This window comes from Myotis yumanensis, unplaced genomic scaffold (assembly GCF_028538775.1).
Source record: "Myotis yumanensis isolate MYYU_CA2020_CCGP unplaced genomic scaffold, mMyoYum1.0.hap1 SCAF_4, whole genome shotgun sequence".
NCBI lineage: Eukaryota > Metazoa > Chordata > Mammalia > Chiroptera > Vespertilionidae > Myotis > Myotis yumanensis.
The window spans coordinates 95,656,377-95,674,008 of NW_027223755.1; the positions used below are offsets into that span (position 1 = coordinate 95,656,377).

The 17,632-nt window shown below is 40.8% G+C and overlaps 1 protein-coding gene across 1 annotated transcript in view; it reads left to right on the plus strand.

Annotated features, from left to right (window-relative positions):
* USP7 (ubiquitin specific peptidase 7) overlaps positions 1-17,632 on the plus strand; it is a 70,224-nt gene that overhangs the window by 19,861 nt on the left and 32,731 nt on the right. The window contains exon 2 of the mRNA XM_070413001.1: positions 15,918-16,022. Within this exon, the coding sequence (XP_070269102.1) occupies positions 15,918-16,022 (105 nt within the window). The remainder of the gene's footprint in view (positions 1-15,917; positions 16,023-17,632) is intronic.

A 17,632-nucleotide genomic window follows, 5' to 3' on the forward strand; every position in this document is an offset into this window, starting at 1 on the left:
GCCATCTTGGTCTCGGTCTGCTTTCTAATCCTTAATATTGGCCAACATTCCACTTACTTTTATTGTTTGTATCCCCTCCCCCTTTTCCAATTGAAATGTTAAACAGCACACCTTTAAAAAAGTTTTTTTTATTGATTTCAGAGAGGAAGGGAGAGGGAGAGAGAGAGAGAAACATCAATGATGAGAGAGAATCATTGATTGGCTGCCTCCTGCACACCCTGTACTGAGGATCAAGCCTGCAACTCGGGCATGTGCCCTTGAACAGAATCAAACCTGGGACCCTTCAGTCCACAGGCCCAATGCTCTAGTCACTGAGCCAAACCAGCTAGGGCAACACACCTTGTTTTTATGTATTTGAGTTTATTCGAGCAGAGTATGTGTGTATTACTAAACTATTGTTTTAGTGGATATTTTCTTTCAGTTCTATTTTGACTTCCCATTTTCCTTGCTCTAACAGGTTTATTTGCCATCCCTCTTTGAAGTATCTGTTCAGATATTGGGTTATTTTTTATTACCAAGTTTTGAGGATTCTTTTTTTTTTTTTAAATCTTTATTGTTCAGATTATTACATTTGTTCCTCGTTTTTCCCCCCATAACTCCCCTCCTTCCAGCTCCCACCCCACCCTCCGCCCTCACTCCCCACCCATTGTCCTCATCCATAGGTGCACGATTTTTGTCCAGTCTCTTCCGGCATCTCCCACACCCCTTTTCCCCCCAAGAATAGTCAGTCCATTCCCTTTCTATGTCCCTGATTCTATTATAATCACCAGTTCATTCTGTACATCAGGTTATTTATTCACTTGATTCTTAGATTCATTTGTTGATAGATGCATATTTGTTGTTCATAATTTGTATCTTTACCTTTTTCTTCTTCTTCCTCTTCTTAAAGGATACCTTTCAGCATTTCATATAATACTGGTTTGGCGGTGATGAACTCCTTTAGCTTTTCCTTATCTGTGAAGCTCTTTATCTGACCTTCAATTCTGAATGATAGCTTTGCTGGATAAAGTACTCTTGGTTGTAGGTTCTTGCTATTCATCACTTTGAATATTTCTTGCCACTCCCTTCTGGCCTGCAAAGTTTCTGTTGAGAAATCAGCTGACAGTCGTATGGGTATTCCCTTGTAGGTAACTGAGTTTCTTTCAATTGCTGCTTTTAAGATTCTCTCTTTGTCTTTTGCTCTTGGCATTTTAATGATGATGTGTCTTGGTGTGGTCCTCTTTGGATTCCTTTTCTTTGGGGTTCTCTGTGCTTCCTGGACCTGTAAGTCTATTTCTTTCACCAGGTGAGGGAAGTTTTCTGTCATTATTTCTTCAAATAGGTTTTCAATATCTTGCTCTCTCTCATCTTCTGGTACCCCTATAATTCTGATGTTGGTACGTTTGAAGCTGTCCCAGAGGCTCCTTACACTATCTTCGTTTTTTTGGGTTCTTTTTTCATTTTGTTTTTCCGGTTGGGTGTTTCTCGCTTCTTCGCATTTCAAATCTTTGACTTGATTCTTGCGCTCCTCTGGTCTGCTGTTGGGAGTCTGTATAATATTCTTTATTTCAGTCAGTGTATGCTTAATTTCTAGTTGGTTCTTTATCACACCATCGAGGGTCTCATTAGATTTCCTGTATATCTCATCAAGTTTATCGACAGACTCTAGAAGCCTCTTGAGAGACCTCAAAAGTGTGGTTCTGAACTCAATATCCTCCCTTGATAGTTTTGTCCTGTTTCTTTGTCTCCGCATTTTTTTACGCTTTCTTGGTACACCCCCTAGTGGTCTTTGTGCGAAGTCTTGTTATAGTTAAGCCTTGATTGTTATAGTTAATACTAGAGGGATTTGACCTCCAGGCCGACTGGCTGTCTGAGGATTCTTTATATATTTGGGATACAAGTTATTTATGAGATGGGTGATTTGCTAGTATTTTTTTCCCAGTCTGTACTTGGTCTGTCTATTCTCTTAACTGACTTTCTGGAGCAAAAGTTTTCTGTTTCGATGAAATCTAGTCAGTCAAAATTTTCTTTTATGGATATTGCTTTCGTTATGTCTAAGGAATCTTTGCCCACTCTGTTTTCTTTTAAAGGTTTAGTTTTAAATTTTATATTTACATCTATGATCATTATGAGTTAATGTTTATTTAAGGTATGAGGTTGAGAGTCTTTGTTTTGGCCTGTGGGTGTGCAGTTGTTCCTTTTCCACTGAATTGCTTATACCTTTGTAAAAAATCAAATATTGTGCTTATGTTGGTTTGTTTTTGGACTCTTCTGTTTCATTGGTCTGTGTATCTTTGCTAATGCAATTCTGTCTTGATTACTAAAGCTTTATGGTGAATTATAGAATCAGGTAGTTTAATTCCTCAAACTGTGTCCTTAGTTTTCCAGGTTGTTTTACTTATTCCATTTCCTTTACTTCTCCTTATAAACTTTAGAATCAGCTTGTGTATAAGTAGAAAAAATCCTGCTGGGATTTGATTGGAACTGTGTTTAGACATATATGTTAATTTGAAGAGAACTGATATCTTTACTGTGAGACTCCCAGTTCGTGAACGCAGTAACTCCTGTGCCAATGACGTTACTTCTTGGTGTCCTGCTTTCACAGGGGACATTGCTAGTGCAGTGGTCAGCAAACTGCGGCTCTCGAGCCACATGCGTGCGGTTCTTTGGCCCCTTGAGTGTGGTTCTTCCTAAGCCTTAGGAGTACCCTAATTAAGTTAATAACAGTGTACCTATCTATATAGTTTAAGTTTAAAAAATTTGGCTCTCAAAAGAAATTTCAATCGTCGTACTGTTGACTAATGAGTTTGCCGACCACTGGTCTAGTGCATCAGCGATGTTCAAGGTCTCCACTGGTTTGTGGACTGACCGGTCCCCTAACCCTCCTGGGGGTGGGGACGGGGAAATAAGACTGTATTTTCTTTCCTACTCCGGGAAACTTTTCTATCTTCCAGGAACTTTTAAACCATTTCTTTGGCCACTAGTATTTTTTGTTTGTTTGTTTGTTTTTATAAATGGGGGTCTTCCTTTAATACCCAGGGAAGGTCCTCTCAAAAGGATAACACCTGAGTGGTTTTATGCCTGCACCAACACGTTAAAAAAATACCCCCAAAACATAGACAACTTAGTCTTCTGTTCTAGGGTTATTCTGTTGGTGGTTTTATTCAAGTAAAGGAATTCAGTTGAAATTGGTTGTGTTTGACTAGTTTTAATTAGCTTGTTTAAAAAACTATCTCTGACCTCACCCACAGCCCCTAAAGTACCTTGTCTTTTAAAATAGTTTTTAAGGAAAATCTACCTGTTTAAGAGAGGATGCTGCCTTTTGCCAATATGTAAACTGATCTTCTAGGCCACAAATTGTTTAGGTAATTAATACCTTTATTGAGGGTTATATTCCAAATTCCTTCTTCCTCCTGCCTCTCTTTTTCCTCCTCTGTACAACTCCTGATGGCTATTGAAGTGGTGTCATGCTCAGGAAATATTTGAGTTGTGTCTTTTTGCACCACAGTTTGCTTTCCTTGTATGTGTGTGTTTTAACTTTTATTGTAAAGGTAACACATACTCACTGAAACATTCAAGCAACATGGAAGCTAGAAAGAAAGCCTCCATTCCTCAAGAGTTAATTTGTATTCCTAATGTATTATAGACTTTGTCACAGGTCCATACATGCAAGTTCACTCATTCTATAAGGACATCCTTGTAATTTATAATTTATTCAGTGGTTCTTCTATTGGTGGACAAGTCTCTTAACTTTATTTAAAACTATATGAATGTAGAGTAAATTTACACACATCAATAAACTTTGAGGCCGAAACCAGTTTGGCTCAGTGGATAGAGCGTCGGCCTGCGGACTGAAAGGTCCCAGGTTCGATTCCGGTCAAGGGCATGTACCTTGGTTGCAGGCATATCCTCAGTAGGAGATATGCAGGAGGCAGCTGATCGATGTTTCTCTCTCATCGATGTTTCTAACTCTCTATCTCTCTCCCTTCCTCTCTGTAAAAAATCAATAAAATATATTTTAAAAAAATAAACTTTGAGGTAATTGAATTTTTAAAACACCAAACTGTTTAATATTATTTTTAGAGAAATACTGCAGAAAATGGACGATTTATACACGACTCAGTTGCTCAGCATCCACATCATTTACTATGTAGAGCTCTAAGAAATGTGTGATTTGTGGAACTACTTGTCTCTAGGTGAAATGGCCTGTTTCTATTAAGTTGTTGTGCTCCCCCCCTCCCCCTCTTTAATAGAGCTTTATTGAGATACTAGTGGCCCGGTACATGAAATTCATGCACATTAAAAGGGAATTAATTAGAGGAAGTCCTATATAATAAAAGCCTAATATGCTAAGTGTCTGGTCGACCAATCAGCCGTTCAACCAATCAAAGCATAATATGCTAATGATATGCTAAGGCCACTTAACCGCTTGCTATGATGTGCACTGACCACGAGGGGGCAGACAGTTGACCAGTCAACCAATTGCTAGGACATGCACTGACCACCAGGGGGTAGACGCTCCGACAGGTAGGTTAGCTTGCTGCAGGGGTTTGGCCGATTGGGACTGAGCGAGATGGGACCGATATACCCTGGAGCCCTACCACGGTCCCTCCCCTGCTGGCCAACCTCCTGTGTCCCTCCCCACCCCCGATCCTGCACTGGTGGGGTCCCTCATCCTGGCCTGTGCCCTTTTGCAATCCGGGACCCCTCAGGGGATGTTGGAGAGCCAGTTTTGGCCCAATCCCACAGGCCAGGTCGAGGGACCCACTGGTGCACAAATTCGTTCACTGGGCCTCTAGTATTTTAATATTGCTATTTGCCCTTGCTCTATAATAGAAGTGTCAGAGATGAAAGAAAATTAGTAAAATGTATATGAAAATCTCCCTCCTGTCAGAGTTTGAGGCACACTGTGGGACCCAGAGTCAAGTCCCCGCCCACCCGCTTATGCCTCGAAATCACACAAGACCCATACCCTGCCAGCCCCACCCCCATCAAGTCCCGCTGGGCGGGTGGGTGCAGCCTCAGGGCCCCGGGGCGGGGGGAGGGGGCCATGATGACCATTTGCATATTAGCTCTTTATTATATAGGATAATTAACATACCTTGCATTTCACTTATCCACCATGTACAGTCCAGTGGCTTTTAGTATAGTTCGAGTTGTACAACCATAACCCCAGTCAATTTTGGAAGATTCTTACTTCACCAAAAAGAAGCCCCTATATCCCCTGTCCATCACCTCTCCAATCTCCCTATTCCTTACATACCCACTCCCCCTCAACTTGAGGCATTCTGTCTCTAAGCACTTCATATAAATGGAGCTATAAAATATTTGGCCCTTGATGTTAATGGGTACTTAGGTTGTCAATTTTTCACTGTAAAAAATGGTATTTCAATGTAAGAAATTTGCTTGTGTGTACCTTTGGGTATATAGTCTAGTTTTCTTTGGAATGAATTCTTAGAAATGACATTTTGTTTGAAAAGATTTGATTTTATTAAGTACTGCCTTTGGGGAGAATAATTTGACTGTAAATGTGCACTCCAGATAGCCATTAGATGCCACGCATTTTGCAAGACCCTCAGTATCAGTGGGCATTTCCAATATTTTCCATTGTTAATATGGTAGATGAAAAATGGTATTGCGTTAATAAGGGAAGTCGAGCATATTTGTTAGTCTTTTGTTTCTTATTCATTTCTCCATTATTGTAGTTGGGTTGTTTCTTATTTTTAGGAACTCTGCATTCTGAGTGTCAGTCCTTTGGTTCTTGTGTATTGCAAACATTTTCTACCTTCGTCATGTAGCTTCCATGAACCTGTGTCTGCTGGGTATGCTGGGACTTTCTTTTCCACAAGTGACCTGTGCTACACAACTTAGCAGATAATGCTGTTTCTCTTTTTCTGTGGAACAAGATCAGATGTGTAAGAAAGCAATAGACATATGCTGGTAGGCTCTTCAGTTGTGCAGCATTGCACATCCCTCTCAGTGCCCAGCCAGCATTCAGTCATCAGTCAGGGTTTGTGGGACAGACATGACTGGCAGTTAGGATGATCCTCCAGGGAGCAGATGGTTTTTACATAGTCAAGCCAAACAGAAAGCCCCAAACAAATAATTTTATTTAAGGAACACAAGTTTATATGTGGCCTTCTTTGTGGCTTTATTTTCATGTAACTAATTTAAATTGGGATTACTTCAGAGTATAGAGCCAACTGTCGGGTTTCAATACAGTGATCTGCTTTGAACCTTCAGGCTCTACTACTTAGTAGCTGGGCAGACATCGACATCAGGCCCTGTGGTGGCCCGCCAATGGCAGAGGACCAAAGAAGTCCTGGCTTTGTAGGACAGGACTCCCAGCCATTTTTAAAAACATATTTTATTGATTTCAGAGAGGAAGGGAAAGGGAGAGGGAGAAAGAAACATCAGTGATGAGAGTGAATCATTGATCGGCTGCCTCCTGCATGCCCCACACTGGGGATTGAGCCTGCAACATGGGCATGTGCCCTGACCAGGAATTGAACCGTGACTTCCTGGTTGATAGGTTGATGCTCAACCACTGAGCCATGTTGGCTGGACTAGCCAGCCATTTAAATGGGAGGTGCATATAGCCAAATCATGTAAAAGTCATAAAAGTAATAAAACCAGAACACCTTAGAGTTGTGGTATTGATTAAGTCATAATTTTCTTGTTAATAATATGACCAAAGGAATTCTGAGAGCTTCTGGAGGCTGCCCTGCTAACCTGGCAGCTAGCCCTGAGGGGCACCCACATCCTCTGCGACACAGCAAGGGAGGCCCCTCTGTCCGTCAGGCTTGACCAGATGGGTGTATGGGCTTGGCAGCCAAGTTCCAAACACTGGAACCATCTTAGCTCTGATGGACCAGAAAGTTCTTCTTTGAGCAGTGCTTTCAAGGCCATGGTGGCTTTCTTTTCTTTCTTTTTTCTTTTTAAGTTAAAATTTTATTGAATTCATTGGTGTGTCATTGGTTATTAGTTATGTAGCTTTCAGGTGCATAATTGTATACTACATCATCTGTATATTGTATTATGTTGACCACCCAAAGTCAAGTCTCCTTTTGTTACCATTTTATCGCACCTTTACCCTTTTCTACCTCTTCCCAGTATGAGCATATCCCAGAGGGAACATTTGGAAATGAAATGTAGTCTTTATCATGGCCTTCATGGCCCTTCACAGCCTTGGCCCTGCCCACCCTGTGTCCGAACCTCATCTCCCATCTTCTGCATTGCCATTCCATCTAGAATGTGTTTCTCTAGGTTCTCTGCCAACCTGGCTCCTTTCCATTCGTGGTTTTGACCTGTGCCTTTTTCTCTGTGGCTGATGATACATGTCCAAGCCCTGTGGCTCTGTTAATACTGTTTTCCCCTGCATTGCAGTTGTCCCCTCTTGTCTCCTCCCATAGCTTATCTGCCTGTTCCGGCCTGAGCTCCAGAGCCCCTCCCAGCTCTTGGTACACACAAGATGATTGATAAGTAGTAGGTTGACTAATTTCTGAGAGGAGAGTGGGGGCTCTGCCCATTGCTGGCCAGAAATGCTTGCCTTCACCTCCCAGGTTCTTCCTGTCTGGGAAAGATGTGTTAGAAATAATTAGAATGTCTTCTTCGTTGTTACTGTGATTGCAGACAAATAGGGCAGGCCCACCTAGAGGGATGCTTGAAGTCCTTGGAAATGGCATGGTAATGGATTAGAAATGATCTTTTTGAAGCATAGTTGAAGTTTTCCACTTAGGATCACATTCAGAAATTGACTACTTCCTGGAGGCTTCACTTTCCTAGTCAGGCACAGAGGGAGTAAGGGCCTGAAAGCGGTTTTTGTTTCCTTGGAGCCAGCAGGCAGTGTGGTCTTTGTCTGTGACTGGACAAGAAGGGGCCATGTTGTCTTGTTGGCACCTGCTTCTCCCCACCCAGTGGCCATGAGGGTGGTAAACTTTGGGAGCCACTGACTCAAGGAAGGGAGAAAATACTGACTTGAGGTGAAAACGGAGTAATTCAGATCTGAGAGTCCTCACGTTTGTATTCTTGTAAGAACTTCAGTCCCTGGTTACCTCAGGTTCTGTCCAAGGACTGGCTGTATTCCATGGTCTCGTCTGAGGCCTAATGTTGCCTTAGACCAGTGGTCGCCAACCTTTCAGACTTCAGTGACCACCAATGATCCTCGACCACCAGTTGGTGACCGCTGCCTTAGACGACTCACACAGAGGGAAGTGGAGTTGACTTCACAGTTAGAGTTTTCTCACAGAACGAGATGTTCTCTCCAAGTGGCAGGAAGTTTTTCCCAGCCCTCAGGAGGCTCTGGTTTCTTAGGGAGCACGGCAGCTCCCAGCCTGGGTGTCCCTCAAGACTGCCCACCTCCCTTCGGGTTGCTGTGTGTACCCCCCTACAGGTCAGTGCTGCCCTGGCTTCTGGACACCCTCCCTTTATAACTGGATGGTTGCTGCGCCCTGCATCTTAGTCCTGCTCAGTACACCTCTGTGTCTCTGTTGGTTTGTCAGCTGCCTATCACTCTTTGTGAGCTTGGAGCTCGGTTCCATACATTGAAGATTGTTCTGGGCCAGACCATCAAGAAATTGATTGTATTTGAATCCCTCCAAAAAATAGTAATGGAGCTGTGCCTGAGAGCTGGAGGAGTTCTCCTGAACACAGTGTGTGAACTTTGTGCTGAAGGTGGGTCTTGAGATTTAGTTGTTTGGAGCCATTTTGTAGAGTTCTGGTTCTTTGATGTGAAGAGCTACTTGGGGACTAGATCTGTTTGAGAAAGAAGTGGCTACAAGATATGCAGCAGGGTGAAAATCATAGTTCAGAGTTGTTTACTGTGCATTATGCAAATCGGGGGGGGGGGGCAGCCCTCAAACCAGAAACAGTCATCTGTGAGGGAATGCTTGAGTAAATCATGACATAATGCTATGGTGCTGTTCAAAATTAAATCCATGTATCCATGTGCATATTTATGCATATGTGCATGTATGTTGACTCAGGATAGCTGTAATTGATCCATGTATTATGATTAGTGTACCGTTTCTTTTCCAGAGAAAAAGTTCATGCACATATGTCTGTATGTGAACATTGAGAAAGCCTGGAAGGTGGCATATCAAACAGTGGCTTCCTTCCCATTTGGCTCGCAGGGGAGAAGGTCACTGTTTCCCCGAATGCATTTCTGCAGCCATTGCCTTGTCATTGTGAGCAGTGAGCATTTCATTCTTGAAAATCCAAAAGTAAAAATAAATTCAGGACCTCTACAAAAATATGTATAGCAGTTTTATTCATACTGTCCCCCAAACTGGAAACAACCCAGATGTTAGCAGGTGTGAGTGGGCAGATAATGGTGTGTCCCTGCCATGGAACCCTACTTGGCAATATATGTTTCAGGGGAGTCTCATTGAATGTTGAAAGGCCTTCCAAAAGGTTACATACCTATGTCCATTTCTGTAACATCATCAAAATGACAAATTACAGATGTGGAGATTAGTCATTGCCAGGGTTTGGGACGGGGGGACACGTAAGGGACGTGGGTATGAATGAGAAAGTGCACTCTGAGGGTCCTTGTGTTGGGATTGTTCAGTATCTTGACTGTGGTGAACACATAAACATACACATGTCATAAAATGCGTACAAGTGAATAGGAATTGGATTAGTATCTTGTGTCAACGTCAGTATCTTGGTTGTGATATATTGTAATATTACTTTGCAAAATCGTACTTTTGGGAAAATTGGGTAAAGGGAAAGGGATTTCTGTTATTTCTATAGTAATTGTGAAATCCATGATATCACAATGAGTTTCATAGAAACATGAAATTGGGGAATATAGAAGTTGTGCAGGACTACAGGTTATATTGAGAGTGGGCATTGTAAAAAGTGTATATTCATAGAGTTAACAATCTCACAGCATCGTATCTCTATGCTTAGGACTTTTTTTCATCTTTATTTTTTTCCTGACTAGGGCCTCTGGATTCATTTGGCTGCTCCATCAAACTTGTATCTAAGGAGTGAGCATGCCTCCTTGAGGAAAGGGCCACATGGGCACATAGTATATTAGGGAGGAAAGATAGAGAAAGAGCCAGGGCTGCCATGGCTTTCTAGACCTGGGTTCCTCCTATGGCAGTGCCCTCAGAGTGCTTGGCTGTGACCCATTCTGGTAACATGAACTCTCTCATCCCACTCTGCCTCACTCAGGGGCTGTGATCACTACCTGAGACCCAGTAGGGGGCCAGTAAATGGGAGCTACTGGTTCATGAACTACTTCAAGCAAACTTGAGGTGCTGCTTGCTCTGCCCCAGGATAACAGACATGAGCTCTCCTCCCCAGCTCTCCTCCTAGCGACCTTCCTGAAGATCTTTGCTCTGTATGCCTACCCAGGCATCTCTGTGGAAGCTTTTCCTGCCTCAGCTCCCAGGCTACCCTTTTTCTTCACCCATCCATCTATTTATTATTTAATTTATTGGGGTGACATTGGTTAATAAAACCAAACAGGTTTCCAATGTGCTATTATTTAACACCACCTCCATACTGCATTGTGAATTTACCACCCAAAGTCAAGTCTCTTTCCACTTTCTTTGCTCCTTTTAATTGTGTGAGAATTTCAGATATGCTTATGTGAATGCTTCATGCTAAAATTTTCCATATATAAATGTAATGTTATATTCTTTGCTTCTTAGGCTTAAAATTTTGCTGTGTTGTCTTTTTATTTTTTTAAAAATATATTTTATTGATTTTTTTACAGAGAGGAAGGGAGAGGGAGAGAGAGTTAGAAACATCAATGAGAGGGAAACATCGATCAGCTGCCTCCTGCACACCCCCTACTGGGGATGTGCCCACAACCAAGGTACATGCCCTTGACCAGAATCGAACCTGGGACCCTTCAGTCCGCAGGCCGACGCTCTTATCTACTGAGCCAAACCAGTCAGGGCATGTGTTGTCTTTTTAAAAGGTTTGCTGTGTGCCCATGTACTCCTCACCCGGTTTCCAGTCATTAGCAACTTAAATCAACAACTAAGGAACTAGTAACCAAGTTTTTTGTGGTTTTTTTTTTGTAATTTTTGTAAGAGTTTATTTGAGTCAAGCTAACAACATATACAGAGGAGCAAGATCTCAAATGCTCCCAACCAGATTCCTCCATTAACCCTGTTAACATCCTCATTCTGTTTCTGGGCTATTGTGCCCCCCCCCCCCCCCTTTTTTTACTGTTACTGTATTGGACAGCCATTTATTAAATATCCTAAATACTTACAAAAATAAATCAAGTATTGCTTGTTTTTCTAGTGTCAAATTCTTTGCCATAGAAAATAGAACCGTTGATAAATTAAATGTTACAATTAAGCTACATCAAGTTTACTACCTGCACACCATTTTCTTTTGTGGTTGTCCTTTAGTGTTTTACAGATTTCTAAACTACTTCTTTGCAATGTATAGGTTCACAGAATATAAGCATACAGCCATACACACATTTTACATAGGAATGGTTCTTGTTAACTATACATACAGAGAACCTAACATGTTAGTATTGTGCCATAAAAGCCACCTTATAGAGCCAGATACTTTGCCTTTTGAAGGTGATTATTTAAATTGTTGAAGTTGCTTGAATCTGTGTCTGGTCCTTATTTTGTGGGGAATTAAAAAAAAAAGAAAAAAAAGAATGTTGAGGCATAGAGCTCCTAGAGATTCTATGCAGTCACTCTGATGTGGATGAGAGAACCCTCCCCTCCCCCAACCCAGCAGATTCTGCTGCAGAGCCATGCAGACATGGCTGGAAACCACAGACTTGGACAAGAAGGTGACTCAGGAGTTCAGATTAGGAGTCTTGATGCTGCTTGATAGGTTTCCAGAACCAATACTGATATTTCTCAGCTGTCCTTCTGAAATATATTTGGGATTGACAGTTAAGAAATGAGTATGCAGAAAGATATCAGTGTTCTAATTTATCTTGATAACCTCTGTTTTATGTAATATTCTTTAAAATGGGTTCAATGCTGGGAGAGATGTGAGGAGGAAGACCATACAGATTGGGGGTGAGGTTTGACTTGGAATTCAGGGTGATCTGGTAGAGTTGGGATTAAGAGGTGCAGTTAAAGGCTTGTTCGACCACTTCAGGGACTAAGTTGGTAATCCATAATCTGCTATTTTAACCAAGTCCTGGTTTTGCTCACTGGGCTGTATCACTAGATGGGAAATTCAAGGAGGACTCTGGGGGACTGAATGGAGACTGAATCTGAGGAATGGCTGGATCTTTGTGTACCAGGGTCTTTGTGGTCTTGAAACTATCTTAGTTGAAAGGCTGTGAAGTTTTATTGTGATGTTTGATTTTTCCAAACCCAGCCTTTTTGGGAGGTTTGAGAAATCTTAATGAAGTGACAGAAAATGTCAAAGCCAACACATTGGAATTATATTCTTCATCTATTAGCTCATTCAGGAGATTCAGGTGCCAAATTAGTGTTGCATCATTTCCATAGCAATTGGCCATGTTCTCTGGGTTATTAGGTCTGTTATGACATCACAAATGAAAATCATCAGGAAGGAAAGCTTACATAAGCATAGACATCCTCAGTAAAAAGGAGGATATAGAGGATTTGTAACTAGCTAAGGTAGTCTTTTGTGTGTTTCTAAACTCACTCTTTAAAAAAAGTATTTTGTGTCTTTTTACATATTTATTAAAATTATGCCTCTGATACTTACCACAAGGTTTGTTGTCAAAAGGCTTATCCATGAGTAATAGAGATGATTTCTGTTGTTTTTTTCTGAGTGTCAGCGTATATTTTGCATTGATAATTGGCTTCCCCTCCCACCCAGCAGACATCTGGCCTATCAGGGACTTTTATCTGTTTATTTGAGGCATTCCATATGGTCATTAGTGTTTGCCAAACATGTCTCCAGTCTTATTATTTAAGATTGTTGTGTATCAAAAAATTAGTGTTGTTCATATGGGCTAGATGAGAGTCAACACATCTGGGAAAATTCCAGCTGTGCAGGACATAAAATTCAGGAGCAGGATCACTATATATAGCAACAAATATATGTATACACCAATCTTGCACCCCTTTGATGATAAGAAAGGCAGTTTTATCATTTAGGATATTTCTGGAAGCCTAGTACAGACTTTCTGTGGTTATCAGGTACTTTCATTTAATTCTGGTCCAGGGATTTACTGTGTCTTAATTAAATTTTTAATCCTCTTGTGAACTAACTCCTTTATGAGGAGCTTTTAAAAACTGGATATTCAGTCCCTCAAGAGCTAGACTTGAGTTGCCAACTTTCTACAAAGGTCCCATGGCAGTTGGTTGGGAGCTTCATGGGGCCTGTTGTCCTGGATTCTCATGTGCTTGGTGGACCAATTAGGACTTTGTGCCCTTTCACATCCACTGACCCCCATCTTTATGCTTATGAAGGGTGGGAAAGAGCAAATTGGTCAGCCTAGCTGAAATGTGTACCTTGGTGTATAAGATGGGGTATTGTCCAGGAGAACCCTGTTCAACTGTTTCTTCTACCTGCCTTGCCTTCTGGGGTCAACTCAGAGAAATCCTGTCTTCATTAACAATAGAACAGGAGCTCTCGTTTCATAAAATATTAGACTCTCTTTATTCACCATATTGCAGTTAATTCTGCTGCCAAAAAACTGTGGTCCAATTTATTCATTTTCCCCAACCCGCACTAAGGTGTTGTGGATGGTGATCCATAAGATCTCTTGAATCGATCTTTACTTTTATGAGCACTGTAACTTCTGGTGAAAAAGTGCTCTATCTCAAGTCACCAAAACAAATCTTTAAAAATACTTTCTTTCAGCAATAATCTGAATTCACTTGGATCTCAGAATCATGGGTCAGGCAAGTTAACATTTGCCATAGTTTATTAGATTGCTTACCTTTACATATCACCCTATTTTTAGGAGCAGTGCTTTGTTTTGTGCACAGAGAATTATTTGTCATATTTGCGTTTGCTCATTATAAACCATACTTTAAAGCAATTGCAGTCGGACAGATTTAAACCAAGGACCTAAATTAAAAGTATAGGGCATGTGTCAAACAAATTACTTTAAAATTTATAGTACATTCACATGACGAGAGTGTGTGTGTATGGTGAAAAATACTCTTCAGCTTCTATAGAACCTCTTAATAGTTTCTGTGTATTTTCTCAGTGCTATTTTATTTGTACAAAGAGAAAGAATAATTTACATATTCCAGTATACTCTATCTCTTTCATAACAAAGGCTGCATTTATTGCTTGGTTCTTAAATTTTTTTAAAACTTGACTTGAATTTTCCATATAGGTACCCAGCTGTGCAATATTCTATCAGTTTATTGTGTGTTATTAATTTCATAAGCCTCCTCGAGACTTTTTTACTTTTCCCCCATAAAATATTTCTGTGGTATTTTCATGTAGTTAATTTTGGAGGATAAATGTGGGTGAAAGACATTTTGGCCACAGTACCTGATTTTTCATTGCTTTTACAGCACGTTTCAGAGTTTGAGCTAGTGAAGCAACGGTAAAAGGAACTTGAACTTCTCTTTGCCATATTTTCCCTCCATCAATTTTTTTTGTCAGGGTGTAGTGGTCAAGGGACCACTTTAGAAAAAGATTTATTTTTAAGAATAGTTTTTAACTCATTGTTAATTTAAGTGTATATATTGATATTTAATAGAACAACTTAATTAAGAGTATTAAGATTGGAAATGGTCTGTTGAAATGTGGTGGTAATGCCGGTTTCTTGGCTTCCAATGATTTCTAAGGTGTGTGTGATGCTTAAGAAGGGAAAAGTACAGTTTATATTCAGGAATTGGTTGAGAGATGTAATCTGATAGTTTGGGGTTTTGGAGCGGTCTAGAGAGGGAAAGGGATGGCGCTATCCATGGTGCTGAATTGAACAGTGCTGGTATAAATGCTGGAAAGACCCTGAAATATTGGAGGTCGAGGACACACCTATGTACATATTTTTAAAACTAAATCTCCTGTTTGTAGCTGAGACTCTTTAATTTCTATAGAAGTGTCTGATGCCCCAGGGAAAGCTCAGTGCACAGCACTGATTAAATTGGGGACCAGCGTTAGTTGTAATGAGCTATTCTGATATGTGGAAGATGGCAAGAATCTAAAAATGTGAAATATGGCCCTTTTGACCAGTAGAGACTACTTAAGTCCTGGCTTTCCATCATTTTTTCCACTCCCCTCTTCTTTTACATCATGGACCTATGCCAGTGAAAGAAGATGGTTTTTAAATTAATTGGTAAAAATAGTGATGAGAATGCTAGTTAAAATTGACACCTTATATTTCCCAGCCATTGCTTAAAAGTTTTGAATCCACACTTCTGATTCTATGTAAATGTTTTCCAAGACATATTTAAGCAAGCATTCAGAATAAAAAAAATCATTTTATTAGTTTCTTGGTCCTTTCTGGGCCTGTTATACATGCCAATCCTCCCAGGGGCCTCCTTCCCAATTCCCTATGCCCCCCAAAAAGCACACATGTTTCAGGGTTTGAGCAAGTTAAGCAACGGTAAAAGGAATGGTTTTTGCATGGATTTATACTTCAGTTATACAGTAATTATCCAGAGACTTTGAGAATGATAATTTAATATTTTAAGGTACTGATGTGTATCTCTGTTAAAAAGATATAACGTTTGTACACTCGTATATATTTCATAAATCAACATTTTCTCTAGGATTGATTGGATTTAATGAGTAGGAAACCTACTTCAAAGTAAATATCATTGCAGATGGAGCAGATTACTATGTGGAATAGTGCATGATAAAGTACATTTAGCATTTTGGAAATCAACCCAAGTTCATATTTAGTAAACGTACTAATAAATGCCTTTTGGGTTAGAGTGCATTTATTTTGACACAGTTGTAACTTATTAGTGCCTAGAAATCATCAAAAGTACCAGTATAGTTTTATTTAATTTAAGCCAAGAAGGTAAAAACCATGGAATTTCTTTGTTTCTTTAAAGCTGGAGATACAGATGACCCACCAAGAATTACTCAAAACCCTGTTATCAACGGGAATGTAGCCATGAGTGATGGGCACAACAACACAGAGGAAGACATGGAGGATGGTAAGTACGTGTGGTCTGCTTACTTGCACCAGACAGAAACTCTGTCAGAAACACAAGTAGATGTGATGCCTATTTCTTCTTCAAGTTCTTCTGAATTTCTTAAAAGTAGCTAGTTTTTAGGAGGTTGTGCCTGAAGAAAAATGGGGCATTGAATTGGTGTTGAGTTCAAGATTACCTACAAATTTCAAGGTAAGTTGATTCTCCCCAGCCTAGGTGAGAAGGTTTAAATACAGAAGTTTATAATTATATAACGGGTACACAGGCCTGCAATTTTCTGGCCACTGTTAGTATTCAGAATAACTACATGTTACTCTCCTTTCCTTCTTGTTGGCAGCAAGATACTTCCAGACATTGGAACTTGGCTTTCCATTGCATTCTTAGTGCATTGTGTCTACCAGTTGTCTGTACCCCACTCCTGTTAGGTGTGAAATCAAACCAAGCTTTGGACTTCATTCTCCCACACTAACTTTAGGTCTATATCTTCTATGCAAAAAACATGCATATTGTACATGCATGGACATTTTATGCCTAGGGAATCGTTTTCTTTTGAGGCAGTTTCTTTTTTACAATTTATTAGATTATATGACCTGTACATTGGCAAGGTCAGAAATCGTGAGCAGGTAGCAGCCAGTCATCACTTTATGCAGCCCCTGGAATCTTGCAGTGTAATATGAAACCATGTTCTGTCAAAAGCATGTCCATCAATCCTCATGAGGGTTGTGTCCTTCCCAGGGGTGTAACGGGGCAGTTGAAAGAAACCTCATCAGCCACGGGCTGCACCACCAGAAGGACTGCTGTTCAGACCTCCTGCCAAAAGTTCAGCCTCCATGAGAAACTGCAGCCGTAGTTGAGATTTCTCTGACAGTGCGGTTTACCCCCTGGCAGCTGGCTGAGGCAATATCTGAGGAAGGTAAAGAAGAGTGGTCTAAACCCCGCTGCTTTATTACCTGTGGAGTGCGCTTTCCACTCTAGACCAAGGGCAACGGTGTGGGTGTGGTCTCTGGTTGCCGGGCTTTTGGTTTTATTTTAGACACCGGAGATGCCAAAAGTAATTCAGAGAGTATAGTGGGAAGGCACAGCCAGGTCTGATGTGCCAGGTGTGAGTGAAGGACCAATTCTAACCACTTGCGGAGCAATAGCTTGCCCAACCCAGTCACAGCACACTCAGTCTAGTTTCCACAGAGCATTTTCAATCTGATATTTCCACTGGTGTTTTTATGGGCAGAGGGCTTGGGAGAAGGCACAGGTGTAGATAAAAGGGCATGTGTCTCAGCCTCGGCTCTGTTGCCTTTTTGGGTGGGTCATTCTTTGTTGTAGGCAGCTGTCCTGTGTATTATAGGACACTGGAGCTATACCACCTTCATCCCCCTAACTGACAACCAAATATCTAGATACTGCCAGTTGTCTCTTTGGAGCCAGAGTGGCCTCATTTGTGAACCACTTATATGAGATCATAATGTATGTAAAATCCCTTTTCTCTCAAAGCAATTTTACTAAATTATTAGTAGTAAGTAATGATGCTGAACCACAGAACCTAAAAATGGAAATGCTCCTGTTGTGAATTACCACATGGAGAAAGCATATTATAGGAGAAAGTAGAGTGGTCTTCA